Source organism: Falco biarmicus, chromosome 11, assembly GCF_023638135.1.
Source record: "Falco biarmicus isolate bFalBia1 chromosome 11, bFalBia1.pri, whole genome shotgun sequence".
Classification (NCBI taxonomy): Eukaryota; Metazoa; Chordata; class Aves; order Falconiformes; family Falconidae; genus Falco; species Falco biarmicus.
Genome location: NC_079298.1, coordinates 3,814,023 through 3,831,216, shown reverse-complemented (window position 1 = coordinate 3,831,216; position 17,194 = coordinate 3,814,023). Strand labels below are relative to the sequence as shown.

Here is a 17,194-nt window from a genome sequence, read left to right as displayed (position 1 = left end):
AACTTCCCTTCAACCGCCTAGGGTCACTGAACGCAATGGCCTTATCCTTGCTGCTTTTAATCACAGTTTCTTCCAACTGTGGTCAAAAGGCAAACCTCTGATATGATTTAAGAGGTTTGCTTTTACTTGACTCTGTAAGTTGTAATAATTGCTTCTTTTCAGCTTCCTGAATTTCTGGCCTAACGGGTTACGTTACCCACAGGCAGGTAGCCATATCCAGACTTTAATGGGATCGCAAAGCCTACAGCATCGGAGCCGTGAGCAGCAGTATGAAGGAAACATGAACAAAGTCACCATCCAGCAGTTCCAGCCGCCGCTGCCTATTCAGATTCCCTCTTCGCAGAGCTCTCGAGCACCTCAGACGGGGCGATGTTTAATCCAAACCAAGGGTCAGAGAAGTACGGATGCATATCAGGAGCAGGTGAGAAAGTGTGTCTATAAAATAACACTTGGACAAAAACTCCCTGTTTTTTTCTGCCCTGTGTACAGCAGGAGGAGGGAGCTGGGGCAGTGACAGTGCAGCAGGGCCGGGCAGCATCAGCAGGTACGGCCGAGCTGGGGGTGGGTGGGCAGCTCCGGCCTCTTCCCCAGCACCAGCACCAGCACCAACAGCCTTTTTGTTCTTGGATGGACCAAGCGACACAATCTGGCACTGAAGCTCCCAAACAGACCTAATGTCACTGGGTCATACCAAATGACTTGGCTGGCTTTGCCAGTTCCCAGGAACCTAGCTGAGTGCTCAGCGTGCAGCGTGTCTGGCACGGCGCAGGTCTTCTCCGCTTCGTATCGGCTGCTCCGGTTCAGCCCTGCGGAAGGCCAGCTGTGGCTCCAGTACCCCCGTCTAGCCAAGTGGGTGCCAAGGAGTTTCTTCATTAAGTGGTCCTGTCCCTTAATGATGGCAACTGAGACACCTGACTTGTAGAATAATGTTCAGAATCATTAGTAAACCTTTCTCTTGTGTCAAGTGTTGATAATTCACACGAGTAGCTGCCTATATTAACTCCCAGAGTATTGCACTGAACTTCAGAAGCAATTGCTTGTGTGGCTCGAGTACATGCTCAGGCTGGCTCAATGAGTAGTCATTTAGCTACACTGAAGCAATTTTTATTTTAAATCCAATTACCCAATGTCATTTAGAGTCATCCTGACTAAAAGATAAGATTCAGCACTATTTCCCGGAGTATGGCACTTGTAAAAGTGGTTGGTGTTCAGTGCAGGCTACCAGGGCTGTGGCTCTGGTCCTGAAAATGGTCTGAAGGTCTCAGAGCTTCACAGTACTTACTCCTTGGGTTTGTCCCAGGCATAGCACCCAGGGATGCTGCATGTGTGACACCTAGAAAAATAAAAGTGCACATGGTGAAGCCTCACAGACTGATTTATCCCAGTGTTTAATTGGAATGTTTGGCTGGTATGAACTGCTGAAGTCTAAAGGGTTGTTTTTTTCTGCTTGAAAATAAAATCTTAAAATATATGCAAAAATCCATGTAGCACTGTGAATATTACGGCATCGTTGCAGCAGGCTAAAATCGTGGCAATACTTTCAGTTTATAACGATATTCGGCTGACTTGGTGTTGTGTAATGCAGCTTCTGAGAGAGTCAGCTCGTCTTGTTAATGGTGAGACGGGATCTGTGCAAAGAAGATGCCATTGTTTAGACAAGCTTCAGTGCTGGCATTGACTTACCTTGCTGTATCTTTTTAACCTAGTTTTGTGTGAGGATAGAGAAGAATCCTGGCCTTGGTTTTAGTATCAGTGGTGGAATAAGTGGACAAGGAAATCCATTCAAACCTTCTGATAAGGTAAGTTACAAGTTTTTCTCTAATTAGTCCTTATTTTAGAGTGCTATGTAGTGGAGACATAGAGAACATGAGTAAAATTTTTATGCACTTCTTTTGTGATAATTGAAAGAAGTTTTTTCCTGTGCCTCACTAGTTGGGGGGGGTTTTGTTAAGGGAGTGCTGTTCGCTGCCTTTTAATTTTTGGGTTTGTTTGTTTTTTTCCCCTGGTTAATGAAGATTAGAGAATCAAAGCAGAAAGCACATAGGTGTCTGCCTTGTATTCCATGTGTAAGATAGTTTTTCAGATTGTTTTCTGGCGAATAGTGTCTCTCACTTCTTTCTTTTAGGAGTCAATATAGCCCCTGATTTGACTTTGAGTAAAGTCATTAGAGGGGATACTAAACCAGTAATAGCATCGCTAGGTAGCTGAAATGCCGAATAAAACCGGCCTGGCTGGACCCTGGCCTGGAGATCATTGGTGCCTCACACACACCGTGGAAGCAGCCTTGTGCTCTGTACTGGGAATTAAACATGTCACCGTTATGGTACATGAGGGCCAGGGAGACTCAGTAGTCGTTCTGGGAATTGCATGTTTCAGAGGCTGATAAATCTCTGTACAGTAAAAGGAAGCCTAGTAAAAACACAACACCTGGTGACTATCAGCTACACGGGGCTTTGGGATTAGGAAGTGGGCTCTTAGACCTGTGAATTTACCTGTTCCGTGCAGTAAAACTGACTGGAGTTTGTTGAAAAACAAGTACTATGGGTATCTCTTTGTAGAACATATTCTTGTAGTTTATATTCTTTGATAGTACTGGGTTCAGTAAGAGACAGTCATAACTTCCATAAATACTATGTTTGGCAAATGATGAAATTAAAACTGTCTTTTCATCTCTTCTCAAAAATTTGAGATCTGCAGGCAAATTAAATAAAATCATTTCCCCATGACTCGGAATTACAACAGAAAGCTAACTGGAAATGTAAAATACCCTTGGAAATAGAAATCTAACACAGTCTTAATTCCTTTCAGTTTTCTCATTGACCATCCCTGTTTTGGACATCAAGAGTAGTTCCATTTAATGACATAACCATTAGGCTTTTTAATGACTCTCCCTTAAAACATACATACTTCGATGTCCTTCTGTGAGACTGCACACTAGAATTACACTTCATAACATTATGGGTTTATTCCACAGTTCAGTGTGTGATGCTAGAATTAAGCTGCATTATGCCATCTATCCCTCGCTTGAAATTACTAAAGAAGAGTCTGTATCCCACTGTGAATGTGTCTGCACCAGTAATGTGCAGACCACTATTTACAGCTGTATGTTTCTGTGTTGTTACTCTGAAATGTGGCTGCCTGCACCGTTCAGTCAGATTTATCATGTTTTAAATATCACAGAGGCGCTAAGAGGGAGGTGCTCTCTCGTCAGACACGCCAGTCGTTTGCGATGGGTTTAAGTCGCACGTAGGGTACTGTTCTGTCTGTGAGGTGGGGTCAGCGGGGATGGCAGTGAGCACTGGTGCCTGACGATACCCCTCTGCCGTGGCACGCTGCTGGTTTGGCAAGGAAAGGACAGGAAAAGCATAAAACGCACAGAAGCGATCAGTCGTTCCGAACGGCAGACTTGGGTCAAGTTAATGGCACGTGGATGAAATTTAAGCAGCCCATCGCTCTGCTCCCGAGGAGCTCAGGTTTTTATAAGGTTAATAGAAATCCTGGACAGTACCTTGCTGCAGAAGGCTATCAGATCCCTCAAGGACCTACATGATTTGCGTGGTGATACCAAGCAGGGAATTTCTCTGGTGCCTGTGAGAGCAGTGTAAGTGGCTAAGGGTCAGCCTGAGCTCGGCTCTAGCCTGCGTAGTGCTCACCCCGGCACGGGGCAGGCACAGCAGGGGGAGGGACTGAGGGGACAGAAGTAAGGGCAGCATGAGCTGTATGGGAAATATTTCAAATGTGCTCATCACCTAGGAACTCCATCTTTGATTTGGGGGCTTATTAACATATTTTACTGAAATTCTGAAAAAAAATCTAAAAATATTACTTAACAACTTTTCCCTTTTCACAGTCATTCACTCATCAGACACTGGTTTAAGTGCCAGTCCTACAGACCATTGTTCTGAATATCTCAAGGGCTGAATAGCGAGACCACTTTTTAGAAATTATTTTTAAACTTTTTTTTTTTTTTTTCTTAGAGGAAGTAAACAAAGGTCACTGATAGATTATGGTATGCGTTATTCCAATAAATCAATGCTTGCTCCATTTTAATTATCCTCCTGATAACCCTGTTACTCCTGCCATGTTCATATTGGACATTATTTTGTGACATGGAATCTTAGTTTCAAATGGCCCACAATTATGTGTCTGTCGGGTGGTGAGCAGCTGAAGGTCATGGAGAGCCGCTACAAACCCATACTAGTGTTTGACTGCAATCAGATCAAAAAACGAGTTTAGTGTTTAGACCATTGCCAGAGTATATAAAGCCCCCAGACACCAGTTAGGGAGACACCTGTATTTTGGGAACTAGTTCTTGGTGATAGCATCCTAACCTCTGTTACTTCTGACTTATAGGGTATCTTTGTTACTAGGGTTCAGCCTGACGGACCAGCATCCAGCCTGCTCCAGCCTGGCGATAAGATCCTCCAGGTACGGATGGATTTAACTGCTTTGTAACTCAGCTCAGTCTTTGCGTCTTAGAAGTACAGTGACGCTGTTTTCAGTACAAGTTAACTGCTCATGGTGGTGTTACAGGAGTTCAGTATTGAGTTATGCCAGTGTTACCGCAGTACTTTTGAAAGCTGGTCTTGGGAGGAATAAAGCTGTTTGAAAGCAAACTGAGGATGTGAAAAAGAGGCACTGGGGCGTGCTGCCTGACTGGCGGGGAGCTGAAATACACCCGGGGAGCACCCTGAGAGCAGAGGGGCCGCAGCACAGCCAGGAGCCAGGCCATCCTGCATTTTGCCTGCTCCCTCCCCAGGGGTGCTGAGTAAGGTTTGTGGCTGCCAGCACCAGCCTTCTGGGGCCGGGGGCGGCACTGCAGGAAAGGGTTAATGCTTATAAACTGTCACAGAAAGGACTCAGGTGACATGTTTAAACTCTAAAATCAAAATAATCCTTACATCATATCCGGCTTCCCCACACCAGTGGTGCAGGGAGGAAGGAGCTTTACAAGCAGTTTCACAAGTGTAGTATATGACAAAGCAAGGCGTGTTTAGTTTTTACCTTTGCAGCTGATTGGCCCTGGGGTAAGGAGCTATGTAGTCACATTTTTTGACAGAATTGCAGTATTTTTGCCTCTCTTTCACTGCCTCAGCATTTTTGAATGCACTCTCATGAAAAACAGCCACTATTGAATCCATGCTGGATCATGGAAGCATCTGCCTAATTTACAGAGAAATCTCAGCTTTCTGTTTTCTTTTTTGTTTCTGTAACAAGTATTTTCTGCATTCCAGTGAACTTTTAAATAGAAAGGCGGGCTATTGCTGAACATACCTTTCACAAATTCCTCATTCACAGAAAATAACAGCATCCATGTAGAAAAGTGTTTTCTACCATGTCCTGCGAGGTTGATTTTGGATTTTTATTTTGTTAAGCCTGGAAAATGTGTTGCTGTTGGCAGCTGCTTCTGACAAAAGGAAGAGAGTCACACTGTAGTTGTCGGAAAGGCTTGTAACAGTCCTTACCCTACCCGTGGGAATGGCTGTAAGAAGTTAACTGTGTTTCAATCATTTGTGTGAAGGAAGTCAGCAAACCAAAGGTGTTTCGAGTGTCTTCGGTAGCCTGTCCCCTCCTGCCTCCCTCTGTCCTTCGCTCCCCCTGCCCCTCCTACCAGGCACTGCACTTTACCAGCTCAAGCCTACAGCAGGCAACGCGTGTTTAATGGCTACTGTGTTCCAATACCAGTGAAATGCAGAATAGAGAGGTAGTTAGAATACTCAAGGTGCTATATTGAAAGCTGATCTGAGAAACAAAAATGAGTAAAATATGTTAAAAAGTAACAGCAAAATAAGGTGAGGGGGCTGCCTGCATGGGGACGCAGTGGGCATACGGCAGCGAGTGGTCCTGACGGAGTGGTGCGGGGGCCGTGGTGTTCTGCACAGGGTCAGGCCCCTTGCGTGTGTGCCCCTCGCGTGTCTCTGTCAAAGCCGTACGCTTTTGACCTGCCTTTATTTTCTAGCTATAGTTATGCCAGGTGATTTCCTCTGATGGGCAGCAGGCCCTCAGGAGCTGGGATTTCTCGTGTTTCAGCATGTGTTCCTGAACTAAGAGCACTTACGTATATTTACAGAGTCACATTTAAGGTACTGCTGCATTTCTGGGGGGACAGCAGTTTTTACTCTCCTTATATATTAATCAGGTTGATGAAGTTTGTTTGACGTTGCACATTGGCATTCTTGTAGGATCATGGATTAGACTCAGCAGGGTTTCTCGTTTGTCACCGTCCGCACATCATGTCCAGTTCTCTGGCAAGAACACTTTGCTTTCATTTGCAATTACTTCTGCCCATGCTTAGTAGCTAGCACCAGGTGTTCGTTTGTATTGTGGCAAGTAAAAGGGCGGTCATTAATCTCATGAAGGAATTAACAGAGGAAAACACCTAACTGTGATGAAGGATGTTTTACGTCTCAGATATAAGCAACGCCTTCAGCTGAAAGTATCCAGTCCCCTAGGCAACAGAACTTGAAACTGCTGATAGTCACCAGCATCACTTCACCTCCGCCCCCATTTTCCACTGTTACCATCACCTCTGTTTGCATTTATCTCATGGGACAACCCCCTGCCAGAGACCAGGGCTCTGTCACACCAGTTACCGCATCAGAGGAAGTTCCTCTTCACCCATTATCTCTGCTCTTTGGCTCTGGTGCTATCTCTGCCGCTTGTCTTCCACTGGTGGTGACACCAGTTTCTGCTGGGACTCCGAGGGAGGAACCACCTTCCTGTGTTTTCTCAGTCTTAGTCCTCTGCCCTTGAATTATTTGATAAGTAGGAATTATTTTTCTGTTACAAAAATAGCAGCAGTTTACTAGGTGACTTTTAAGGAGGGACAGTCGCATGGCTGCTACGGCTGTCAGCAAGGAGAGAGCAGCTCTGTCAGCCATGTCACACAATTTTTCCACCGTATGTTAAAGGCTGCCCTTCAGTTCTATGAAATCGTGTTTTGGTGGCTCCATGATTCAGCTAAAAACCATTCTAATAATTAGAACCAAATAGTAACTCAATGTGTAAATATAAGTGCAGATTTCATAGCATATTTTGTGAGGGGTGTGAGACCACAGCAGGAATGAAAGGAGTAGATTTTGATTATCATTAATTTATATGTTAAGTAGCAAATCCCTCTGGGTGTGACCTGCTTAGGAATGTTTGGATGTGTATCCCTTGCAGCCCTCTTCCACCGAGAAACCTTCCCTGTAGAGAAGTTTCTCCACTAGCAAGAGCTGAACGTGTCGTGTTCTCCCGTGTTCTCCCGCGCCCCTCACCGCGGCTGGGGCCGAGAAGGGGGCAGGCAGAGCTGGCCTGCTCTCAGCTTTCTTTGCAGGTGGTTACTGTTTTTCCTCTCCGAATGAGCAGTACAGATCCCAGTGCTGTGTGGCCAATAAACTGAAACCTTTTCAGTTTCCCTCTGAATTACGTGAGAGTCCAAGCTGGCCTCAAACTGAGTGCCAGAAGGGTGCCCAACTGTGGCTCATAAATCAATGTCTTTGAAACTTCCTGCCCAAAATCTGTATTCCTGTTTCTCAGGGCAAATGTAGTTAATTGTGTGCTGTAGTTAATTGTGTGAGCTATTTGTCACTGTTGCGTGGCTGCTGCTTTTTCTCTGCCTGCCCGCTGCCGTACCTGTGCAGCGCTTGGCGCCAGAGCTCGCAGCAACCCACACCGTTGCGCAGGAACCTTCACATGCCGAGGAAGCGCCACCACGCTCAGGGGCTTCCTGCCCAGGTGACGCTGCAGCCACGTGTGTGCTGCCCTTCTGTAACCATCGTTCCGGGCCCGGCAGCCTTTAATACAGCCAGGGGTAGTTTATTAACCAAAGCACAAAGGCATCACTAACCTGGTGTACACGCTAGTTAAGGCAGCTATGCACGTGTGCTGCGGGAGTGCAGCACATTTGCAGAACGGCTGGGAGCTGGAGCCCCACTCCACCCCGGACAGCCTGGCCGCCTGCCGGAGCGAGCGCTGTGCCATGCCGTGCCGGCCTGCAGCGATGGGCCCCGGGGCCAGGCCGGCTGGGGCATGGCGGGGGCAGGGGCAGCGTTTGCCCGCTGCGGGCCCCCCCTGTGGCAGGGCACCCGGGGGGCGTCTGGAGGCTCCCACGGCCAGCGGGGTGGCAGGTGTCTGCAGAGAGCGGCACCCCGTCCAGGTCCGATGGCCTCGCAGGCTCGCTTGAGTCTTTCGCTTTGTATCTTCTGCTTTGGCTCATGGATCACACTCAACCATTGGCAATTATGTTTAAAATTTGACTCTTTTAACTAGCATGCTAACTGCCAAGTTATGGAAGGACTTGGTTAGCCTGAAAGCAGGACAGTGTATCCAGTAAATTATTGCCTCGTTGCACATGCAGAACGTCTGCGCCTGCTCTGAGCCGCAGCCCACCTTTGCTGTCGGCGATGCGTCCTGGCAGCATGAACTTTGAGCTTTTCACAGTGCTTGAGAACCTTACGCCCCAGCGTTCCTGCTGCTTCAGCAAATACGCGGGATGTCCCAGAGTCAGGGAAGAATGTGAGCTGGAAAGGAGCCCCGGCTTCAGCTAGCTCAGCCCCTGCCCGAGGCCACGGGGTGCAGCATCTGCCCAACAGAAACGTGCTCTCTCAGTGGCACAAACCCCTGCCTGCAGGAGGTCGTTAACGCAGTGACCGTTTATTTTAGGCTTGGCTTTAGTTTTCACATGCCCCTTTGCTGCCCCAAAATGAAGACACTAATTGATACCTCATTTGATTTCTCTTTTCTTGTCTTTGTGTTACAGGCGAACGGACACAGTTTTGTACATATGGAACACGAGAAAGCTGTGCTACTACTGAAGAGTTTCCAGAATACAGTAGACCTAGTTATTCAACGTGAGCTTACTGTCTAAATATTTTTTTATAAATAGTAAATATGTCTAGCCAGATCTAATGTTCAAACAGATTTATACATAGGAAACAAATTTTTTTGCCAATTGCTGGACCAATGGCAAACAGTAGTGCCAAATGTATAATACTCTATGTTAGTACCAATCATCTTGGAAAAAATATATTAACTATATAAAATATTGTTCATGTGGCTATGTATTAGTTTTAATTGTCAGCCTCTGGCTGTGCATTGGTGCGTTTTTTTAACCAAGTTACTTCTTAAAAGTCAATTTCATATGATTTCAAAACACAGAAGCACATACAAATTCTTTAGGAATTCTACTGTCCATCAGAAACACTGCCTCAAAGTTGTATATGCCTTTATAAAGATAAAATATATTAACCTGTACTTCCCATGAAATATTTCTATCATGTCACATACAAAAATATAGAGAAAAAATATTTTCATAAACACCTCAAAGAAAGTATATATTAAATTAAATTTAATAGTGTTCATTTATTTTCAATGCAAAGATATTATATGCCTTATGAAAATACCTGTACATATGCAGTGTGTATAGCTGGCTCCATATTAATTAGTAAAAAAATGTCACTATACAGGGTGAGATACTTAATAAATTATACTGTCAACTCTGGGACCTAGATATGAATAACCTACACGGAAATTGGTTAACTTCCTTTCGTTTGACACTTGTAGTTGGTTCCGTGTGAACACACTAAACGACGCGCAGGGAGTTCAGACAGGTATGCTTCACAAACGGAAGAAGGTTGTGACGGGTGGCAGTAGAACCCCTTTTGTTGCTGCTAATCTTATTACCTAACTTTTTAATTTAAAATTGCAGGCCCTTTCCTTGCCTCGCCCATTGCCCCAGTCTTACATTGGTCTGTATTTTCACTGCTGCCCAGCCTCGCTGGCCCCTGCTCGCTGCACCCACCATCAGCGAGGCTTTAACCTCCATGTGATCCTTTCCTTCAGTCACGGTCTCGTTAATGGGAGCAGATCCAGCCCGGCTGTGCCACGCTGCAGGGGAGCAGGAGTGGCACCGAGCCACCCTGCGGAAGTGTGCGGCTTGGAGCCCCTTCAGGTGGGAGCCCGGGCGCTGTCCCCACGGGGAGCGCTGACAGCACAGGACTGCAAAGCTGCCGGGTTCAGCTCTGCAGACCAGGTGTCCGTAACTGACAGCAGGAGGGAAAAATGTAAGAAAACTTCCCACCAGATTTTTTCCAGGGGACCCAGTTTCCATTGACCTGCTGCCACTGATGGCAAGGGACAGCAGGGAGAGCCAGCACCTGCTCCAGGAGGGACAGGCTCGCCTGCACCTTTTCCAGCTGGATTAGAAACACCCCGAAAAACCCAGGTCAGAGGAGTGTAGCTGTAGCACGAGGGCACAGCCACAAACATTTTCCTTTTCTGCGTGTAAGAGCCTGTAGAAATTCCTAGACCTTCCTCCTTTTCCCAGCAAGTGCACACTGACTGAGGTAATTATATTTCAAATTCAACTCGATTTCAGAAGCCAATACAGCCACTCTGTCCCACGTCTGCTCTGCTCTGTGGGCCTAGTGCTGCTCCCAGAGGTGCAGGCACGTTCTGTGGGGGTTTGCTGCCGGCCTGTGCACAGCAAGCGGGAGGACTGAGCTGTGGAAGGCGCTGCCAGCATCCCTGGCACCACCGAAAGGCACTGGCACTGCCCGTTCCCACACAGGCAGCTTGGGGTGCGAGGGCCTTCGCCGGGCTGCAGCAAAACAAAGTCAGGGAAGAGAAACCTGCTGAGGGTACCAGCTGCCCAGCACTCGCTCTGGGTTCGGGTGGCTGAAGAGCACCTGTGCACACAGGAGAGAGAAAAGAACCCATACCTAACAATTAAATTACAAATTAGTCAAATAGGTAGAGTAGGAACCACCCCCTAATATTATTATGAAGCCCCAACTTTATAACTTCTCTGGTTGGTTTGTGGGGTTTTTTCCTTTCTTTCTTTCTGGACTCTGTGGCCAGTGGTGAGAAGCAGAGCCCGGCCAGGCCGTGGCACTGAACCGGCGGGCTGCGTCACTGCAGAGCTGCAGCCCCGCTCTCTGCTCCGCTCGGGGATTTCTTTCATGGTCACTTGGAAAGTGACACTTCCACACTGGCGCATAAGCTCCCTGTGCTGCGGCTGGCTGCATCTCCCTTTTTCTCCTCAGTCAAAAGGAACAATTAAGTGTATTAGTATAAACTTTAACAAAACATAAATTCCAAGCTGACTGAGCAGGTTCCCACATCCCATGAACTTCACCTTATCCAAGCGAGTGTTCCGGCTGGAAGAGCTTCTGTACCACCAGAGAGGCAACACACCACCAGATGCCACAGTGAGCCACAGCTGATCCAAAAATTTACAGTTTGAGTAAATGGTTTTATGATATTCAGAACATAGATTTAATAGACAATTAATACTTTTCAACAAATTTTTAAATCTTCCTGATACCACAAGCTAAAAAAACTTGCTGAATTCACGAGATTTGGTTTCGTTGTTTGCCTAGTCTTTTCTGCTTTCAGTTTTCTAGCACATGGATGTAGTTTCATCATGTGCTGTCAAACCGCAGAGCCCTCCTCACCCTTTTCTAACATTCATGGCTTTTCAGAGGCCAAACCTTCCATTCTGAAGTCATCTCTGCCCTTTGAACGCAGAAATAAGGATTTCTTCAATATCAAGTTCAGGAAATTGTGGACACCTACATAGCTTTTACTTTCTTTATGTTGAATGGGAATTCGGTCCCTTAGTAGACATTTATGCATTAAATTATTCTGTGGAGCTGCCTTTTGTCTTTTCATGCGGAAAATCACTCTTCTGAGGGTGACCGTGCAGGATGAAGCGGCACATCTGCTGTTACGCACGCTGTAGGCACTGCACCACGGCACAGCTCCCCAGCCCAGAGACCCTTCCCTGGATGCCACTTCCAGCAGGGAAACGCTTCCAATGATGCTGCACCACTGTCCGATGACACCATACAGCACACGACGCACCCAGCTGCCCCCCGCAAGCACAATGCCAGGGCGGGCTCCCGAGACACGCAGCAGCAGTACATGTACACGTTCCATACGTAGCACCAGAACTGTGGCTGGGAGTTGCAGATACAAGAAGGATGAGGAGGCTCTGCCAGGTAACAACTGACAGGTAAAAATGGGGTAACTGGAAAAAGCAAGTGAGCTTTGGCGCTTGTGAATACCATACTCTGAGCTCAGGTGGTTTTCTGCAGGCTGAGTTGTTAGAGCTGAAGCACAGTGGCATCACCGGTGGGGCTGTGTGCAGGACTATGATTCAACATTGCAGAGTGCTTTCGTTTATGAATTATAATCAAAAGGAAATTACAATAAAATCAAGTTAGTGCAGTGGACTGTCACATTTAAGTCCCTAACTCTGCCAAAACTCCCAGTGACACTCTAAAAGGGGCTGGGGGAGAGTCTGGACTCCCAGCTGAAACGTACAGCAGCAACACTTTAACACCAACCCACTCCGCCCCAAAAATACCAAATACTTATTTTTTGCATTATTTTTATTCAAATTGGCTGAAATTATGTTTAGCTATCACTAGTAATATTATGAGCAATTAAAATTACTTAAATGGGACTACTTAGGATTTCTACATTAGGCTTTCAGAAAAACTTGCACATTTGTCTTTCCTGCCAGGTCTCCTGTAACCTCACAGACACAACCACGTGCAGCTGGGCACGGGTAGGGTATGACGTTATGCACATGCTTCGCATGTAGTTAGGGTATTTTATTATTTTTTTCTACTAAATGCAATTATATGGCAAGTGCTGAGGTCAGGTGGCAGCTCACCCTGAGGTGAGCTCCACGGGTGGGTTCACTTTCTTGTGCGTGAATGCGTTTTGATCCAGGCAAGCAGAGTCTCAAAACGCAGGTGGTTCCCCTTCTCTAGGCCGCGCAGCGCTCCCAGCCCACGGAGCGCTCTCCCGCACCAACGCAAGCACTCAAACGCAGGATCTTTGTAAAGCTACTGGTGGTAATTTTCCTACTGACTGAAAGGGGCTGTGCCTAGAACCACCCTGGGGAAGTCCAGCGTGCAGCCAGCAGCTCTCCCCCGCCAGCGCGCGTTCCCATGGCAATACGTCTGTTAGCTGGGAACACACCGTTTGGCTTTTTTAGGCTTTTTTTTTTTTCCCATGCAATAAACACTTAACTAACACTCCTCAGGGAAGGGCTAGATTAGAAAAGGAAGCCTGCACAGTAATTCCCTCATCCTCATTTTGCAACAAGTTTTAAGGGTCTCAGTGGTCAGTGCCACTGTTCCCATTCTTGCGCTACCCGCCGTACCCCCCCTGCGGGGCCTCCTCCACCCAGCGTGCTGTGCCAAAACCCAGTGGCCAGATGGGCAGGAGCTCATTTGCTTTTCTGCAGTCTTGTTACAAGGCAGCTCTTGTGGGGATAAAAGAAAGGAGCAGGGGGAGAAAAAACGCTGTTTCCAAAATGCTTAGTTGGTTTTTTTCAAAATAAGGAAAGAGCAGCCCCCCAGGACACCTGCAGGGCTCACCGGTCTTCATAATTTACACCTTTTCCCATTCACAGCTCGCAGTGTTTATCTGGGTGTTGCTAAACTCTGACATTTAGCAGTCAGTTGTGCAGATCTGTGACCATGAACATCATCAAATCTGCTCTGGTGTTTTCCAAGGTATTTTTAACATGTCCATGTCTATGCTTCCTGGCCCTACGCTAGCTCCCGAGGGGAGGCCAGGGTGTGCCAGCCAGGGGCGCAGGACAAAGCTGAGCACGTAAGCGACAGCTGAGGGTAAGGTCCCAGCGCTGGGAGCAGCGCAGGCAGCCCTTCAGGGGGTCGCTGGGGACACCCCGCCTGCCCCACCGCTGAGGCGTTTGTAGGGCAGCCTTCTTCCCAACAGAGTGAGAAGCATTTGGCCACGCTGCTCTAACAGCTGTATTTCCAGCTCATACAGGAACATCTGGAAAGTGAAACCCCTCATGTTACAGAGCACCACGAATCTTCATGAGCCCAAAGTCCAACTCAGAATTGCAGTATAAAACATCGAGGAGGTTGGTGTGCTGTTGCTAGTAAGCACTTTGAAGGTGAAGGCGTTCCTTGGTTAAACCTCTCTGGCTTGTAATATAGCATTTAGTTACCTTATGCAATCACAAAAATGCGTACTTATGGATATGTGTGTATATATATGTATGTATCTGATAGAGATATATGCAACAGTGAATGCAAAGGGAGTATTAAATGACAAACCCTACCTTTCAGCCGGCTCACGTGCAGGCTCTGGTCTCAAGACACGACGCAAGGTCAGCAGCAGGAGCGCTGGGCCTCAGGGGAAGTAACCGCCTAGAGGAAAAGGGCCAGAGCCCGGGTGCGGCGCTGCCCAGCCTCCTCCATGGAAGGAAGCTGACAAGCAGCGGGGCTGTGTCCCACCACCGTGCCACCCCTCTCCCGCACTGCCAGGCAGGCCCTGTAAAACAGAAACGGGGTTAGACACAAGTATCCAATTGCCACAGTCCGTGAGCAGGCGCTGGCACGCCGCGGTCGAGGGCTGCGGAGTTGCCACTTACCTTAGCAGCAGCTGTAACTGGTGGGATTTTACGTTTCAGGATTCCCAAATGAGAATAACATTTTATCTGAAGTTTGAGCTCCCTGCCCACGGGCTGGTAGTGTGCACCACGTCCCTGTCCCGCCTCAGCGCTCTTCCCTTCTGCCTTCAAAAATTTAATTTTAAGCAAATGCAGAAAGATGTATGATTTCATTTTTAGGCAATTGGATTTAAGGATTAAATTTCACTTGTCAGTCTTGCCAGTGTGAGCGGAATACAATGTAACGATACAACTTTCAGGCCAGTAGTTTGGATAGGATACGAATTAATTGGTGGTTTGGTTTTGTTTTGAACACCTTTGGTGATGGCGGGCGTCAAGCCACGTGTGCGGCACAGCAGTGGCATGCAGAGGCCAGGCGAGGACGCCCGCGCTCTGCCCCGCCGAGGGCGTGCAGGGCGGCTGGCGGCAACTTCCATGGAAAAGCAAATTTCAAAAAGACACTATTTGCCAATCATAGAATTTAAATAGTTTCTCTTAAACAAAAAAAACCAAAACAAACACCACACCCAAACCAAAAAACCCAATTGCTTTTTGCCAGTCCTCTTCCTGGACAATTCCAGCGAATATTCTGGAAGTGAAAGATGTCATTGCATTGCGTAAGAATTTCCCCAGCCCTTGTAAGGTGTTTTCCGCAGCACCACAGCCCGGGCACAGCCCTGCAGCACACGAGGCTTCATCTCTGTCAGTCGGGGCCTTCTCTGTCTCTGTGCTGGCACGTCTGGCTTTGCCCCCAACCCCTGGGCAGAACAAACGCTCTCATCAGTTCGGTTTTCTACTTGTGAGTACTGTATCCAGTTCAGAACCAACAGCTTACTTTAATAAAAATTTTACCATTTTATAAAAGACATGTTTAATTATGATGGAGATGGCTGTATTGTAATTAATATTTTGAGATAATTGTGATTTTGAGCTTAAATTATATACAGAAAATGGTCATTTTTGTATGTGTTAAAAGATTGCTATATTACAAATGACTAACTGTACTTTTCAGTTTAATTACAGTATTAATGTAAATAAAGCTGAATGAAGAAATATTTACTACTTTATTAACATAGATTGTGAATGTACTTAATGTTTTTTGCAGTATAAAGACTTACTGAACTTGAAAGCTGCTTCATTTTATGTGCAGAAAGGTACTTCAAAATTATATTTTAAATCTATTGATTCAGTGCAATCAATTATATTGTTAGTTCATTTGCACATGCAGGTTGTATCCTTCCAGTTTTATTTCATGTATGACACTTACCCGTAAGGTGCATATTGTGTTTAGAATGCATTTTGCAGATGCTTCTGTACATAAAACAAATACAGGGACTAAAACAATGCTGTGCAGTGTATAGCAGAGCCATTTTTCGGCTTTGGTGTACCCAACTTTTTCAGTATTTAAAAAAGTGTTTTGAATAACATTAAAAAGTCTCTTTATGGTATAAATAATAAAACCGTCACCTTATTGTAATTCATTTTTGTCATCTTTTACTCAGAGGGAAGGACCGATTCCCATTACCAGATAGGTCAGAGACCTCAAAATCAAGCTGCCTCCCTTGTGCAGCTGTAGCTATGGTGAGCCATGACATACGGAAATAGAGTGGCTGCAAGCTTGTGAAGCCGCTCAGCAGCTGCTGCTCGGGTACCAATCCGTATGAAAGATGGGAAAACACGAGAGGGTCTGGGGGATGACAGCAGCAGTTCCACCACCTGAGTAACTACACAACAGCTCTTACCTGTTTAAGCCCAAACAAGGCACACAGACACGATCACGTAAGTTTACCAGGAGCCGCCTTCCCCTTCCCTCTCCGCTGCCACCCCAGTCCCTCTCATCTAGAGCAGGTTAGCGCCAGGCGGCGGCTCCAGCCACGCTCCGGTCCTTCTCTGGGGGTGACAGGGTACAGCGGCGTGCAAGGCGCCTCAGCCAGCCTTGCTCTTCTTGGATGGTGCTCGCTAAATCTCAAGACCCGGAGAATGAGTTAAGTGAACGTCTCCAGAACCGACATAAAATACAAAACCTGGAAAGGTTGAACCGGATTAAATTTTGCTGCATTACTGAAAGGACAAGTGGAGAAAGGAAAACACTTCCATTACACTCTTTTTTTTGCCTCCTTATAAGCACATACCCCAGGAAGGATACCCACGTGACGGCAGCCTTCGCACAGAGGCTGCATGGCAGAGTGCGGCAGACCCCTGTCCCTAAAGCTCCATGAGGGTACCTGTCACTTGAAAGCTTTTCCTGTGTTGCAAAGCAGTAAGCAGTTACAGTCAGGAGCAGCAGTTGTACAGAGGGACAGCAGCAAAAAAAGTGGGAGAAAACAGACAACCCTGCTCAAATACCAGAAGCAAGGCAGCCACCTTGGCCCGGCATCATGCCTGGCCACATGTGCTGTGCTGCCCACAGCAGCCACGCGGTACAGGCAGCCGCACAGCTCCAGTGACAGGCGGCTGGTCCTTCTCTGTGTGCTTATGGCAGCACTCAGTGTAGTTTTTAAAAAACTAAACGCCACCAACAGGAATCCATCCGGTACCCGTTTCAAACCCATTTCTAATGCCTGGAGCAGCCTGACAGAGACACAATGGCTCGGCAGTCACAAAGCCACCAGCCCTTCCTTTTATATTATTAATATCCATGACGCAGTAGTTACTAAAAAAAGTATCACTTTCAGGATGTGGAAGCATATTGAAATAAAAAATGAAAAGCAAATAAATGTCACTGGCTAGGAAAACTGAATTACAGTGTGTACTTAAAAAAACCCCAAACCA

General features: G+C 46.8%; 1 protein-coding gene across 6 annotated transcripts in view; it reads left to right on the top strand.

Annotated features, from left to right (window-relative positions):
• Positions 1-10,797, top strand: part of LRRC7 (leucine rich repeat containing 7) — a 177,546-nt gene extending 166,749 nt beyond the window's left edge. For 4 of the 6 annotated variants that reach the window (XM_056355871.1, XM_056355870.1, XM_056355877.1 and 1 more), the window contains 4 exons: positions 203-421; positions 1,707-1,799; positions 4,354-4,428; positions 8,744-10,797. In XM_056355871.1, the coding sequence (XP_056211846.1) occupies positions 203-421; positions 1,707-1,799; positions 4,354-4,428; positions 8,744-8,851 (495 nt within the window). In that variant the 3' untranslated portion in view covers positions 8,852-10,797. Of the gene's footprint in view, positions 1-162; positions 422-1,706; positions 1,800-4,353; positions 4,429-8,743 lie in introns of those variants that run through there. The other 2 variants (XM_056355872.1, XM_056355873.1) reach the window with 2 other exon arrangements.
• Positions 10,798-17,194: the final 6,397 nt, after the last annotated feature.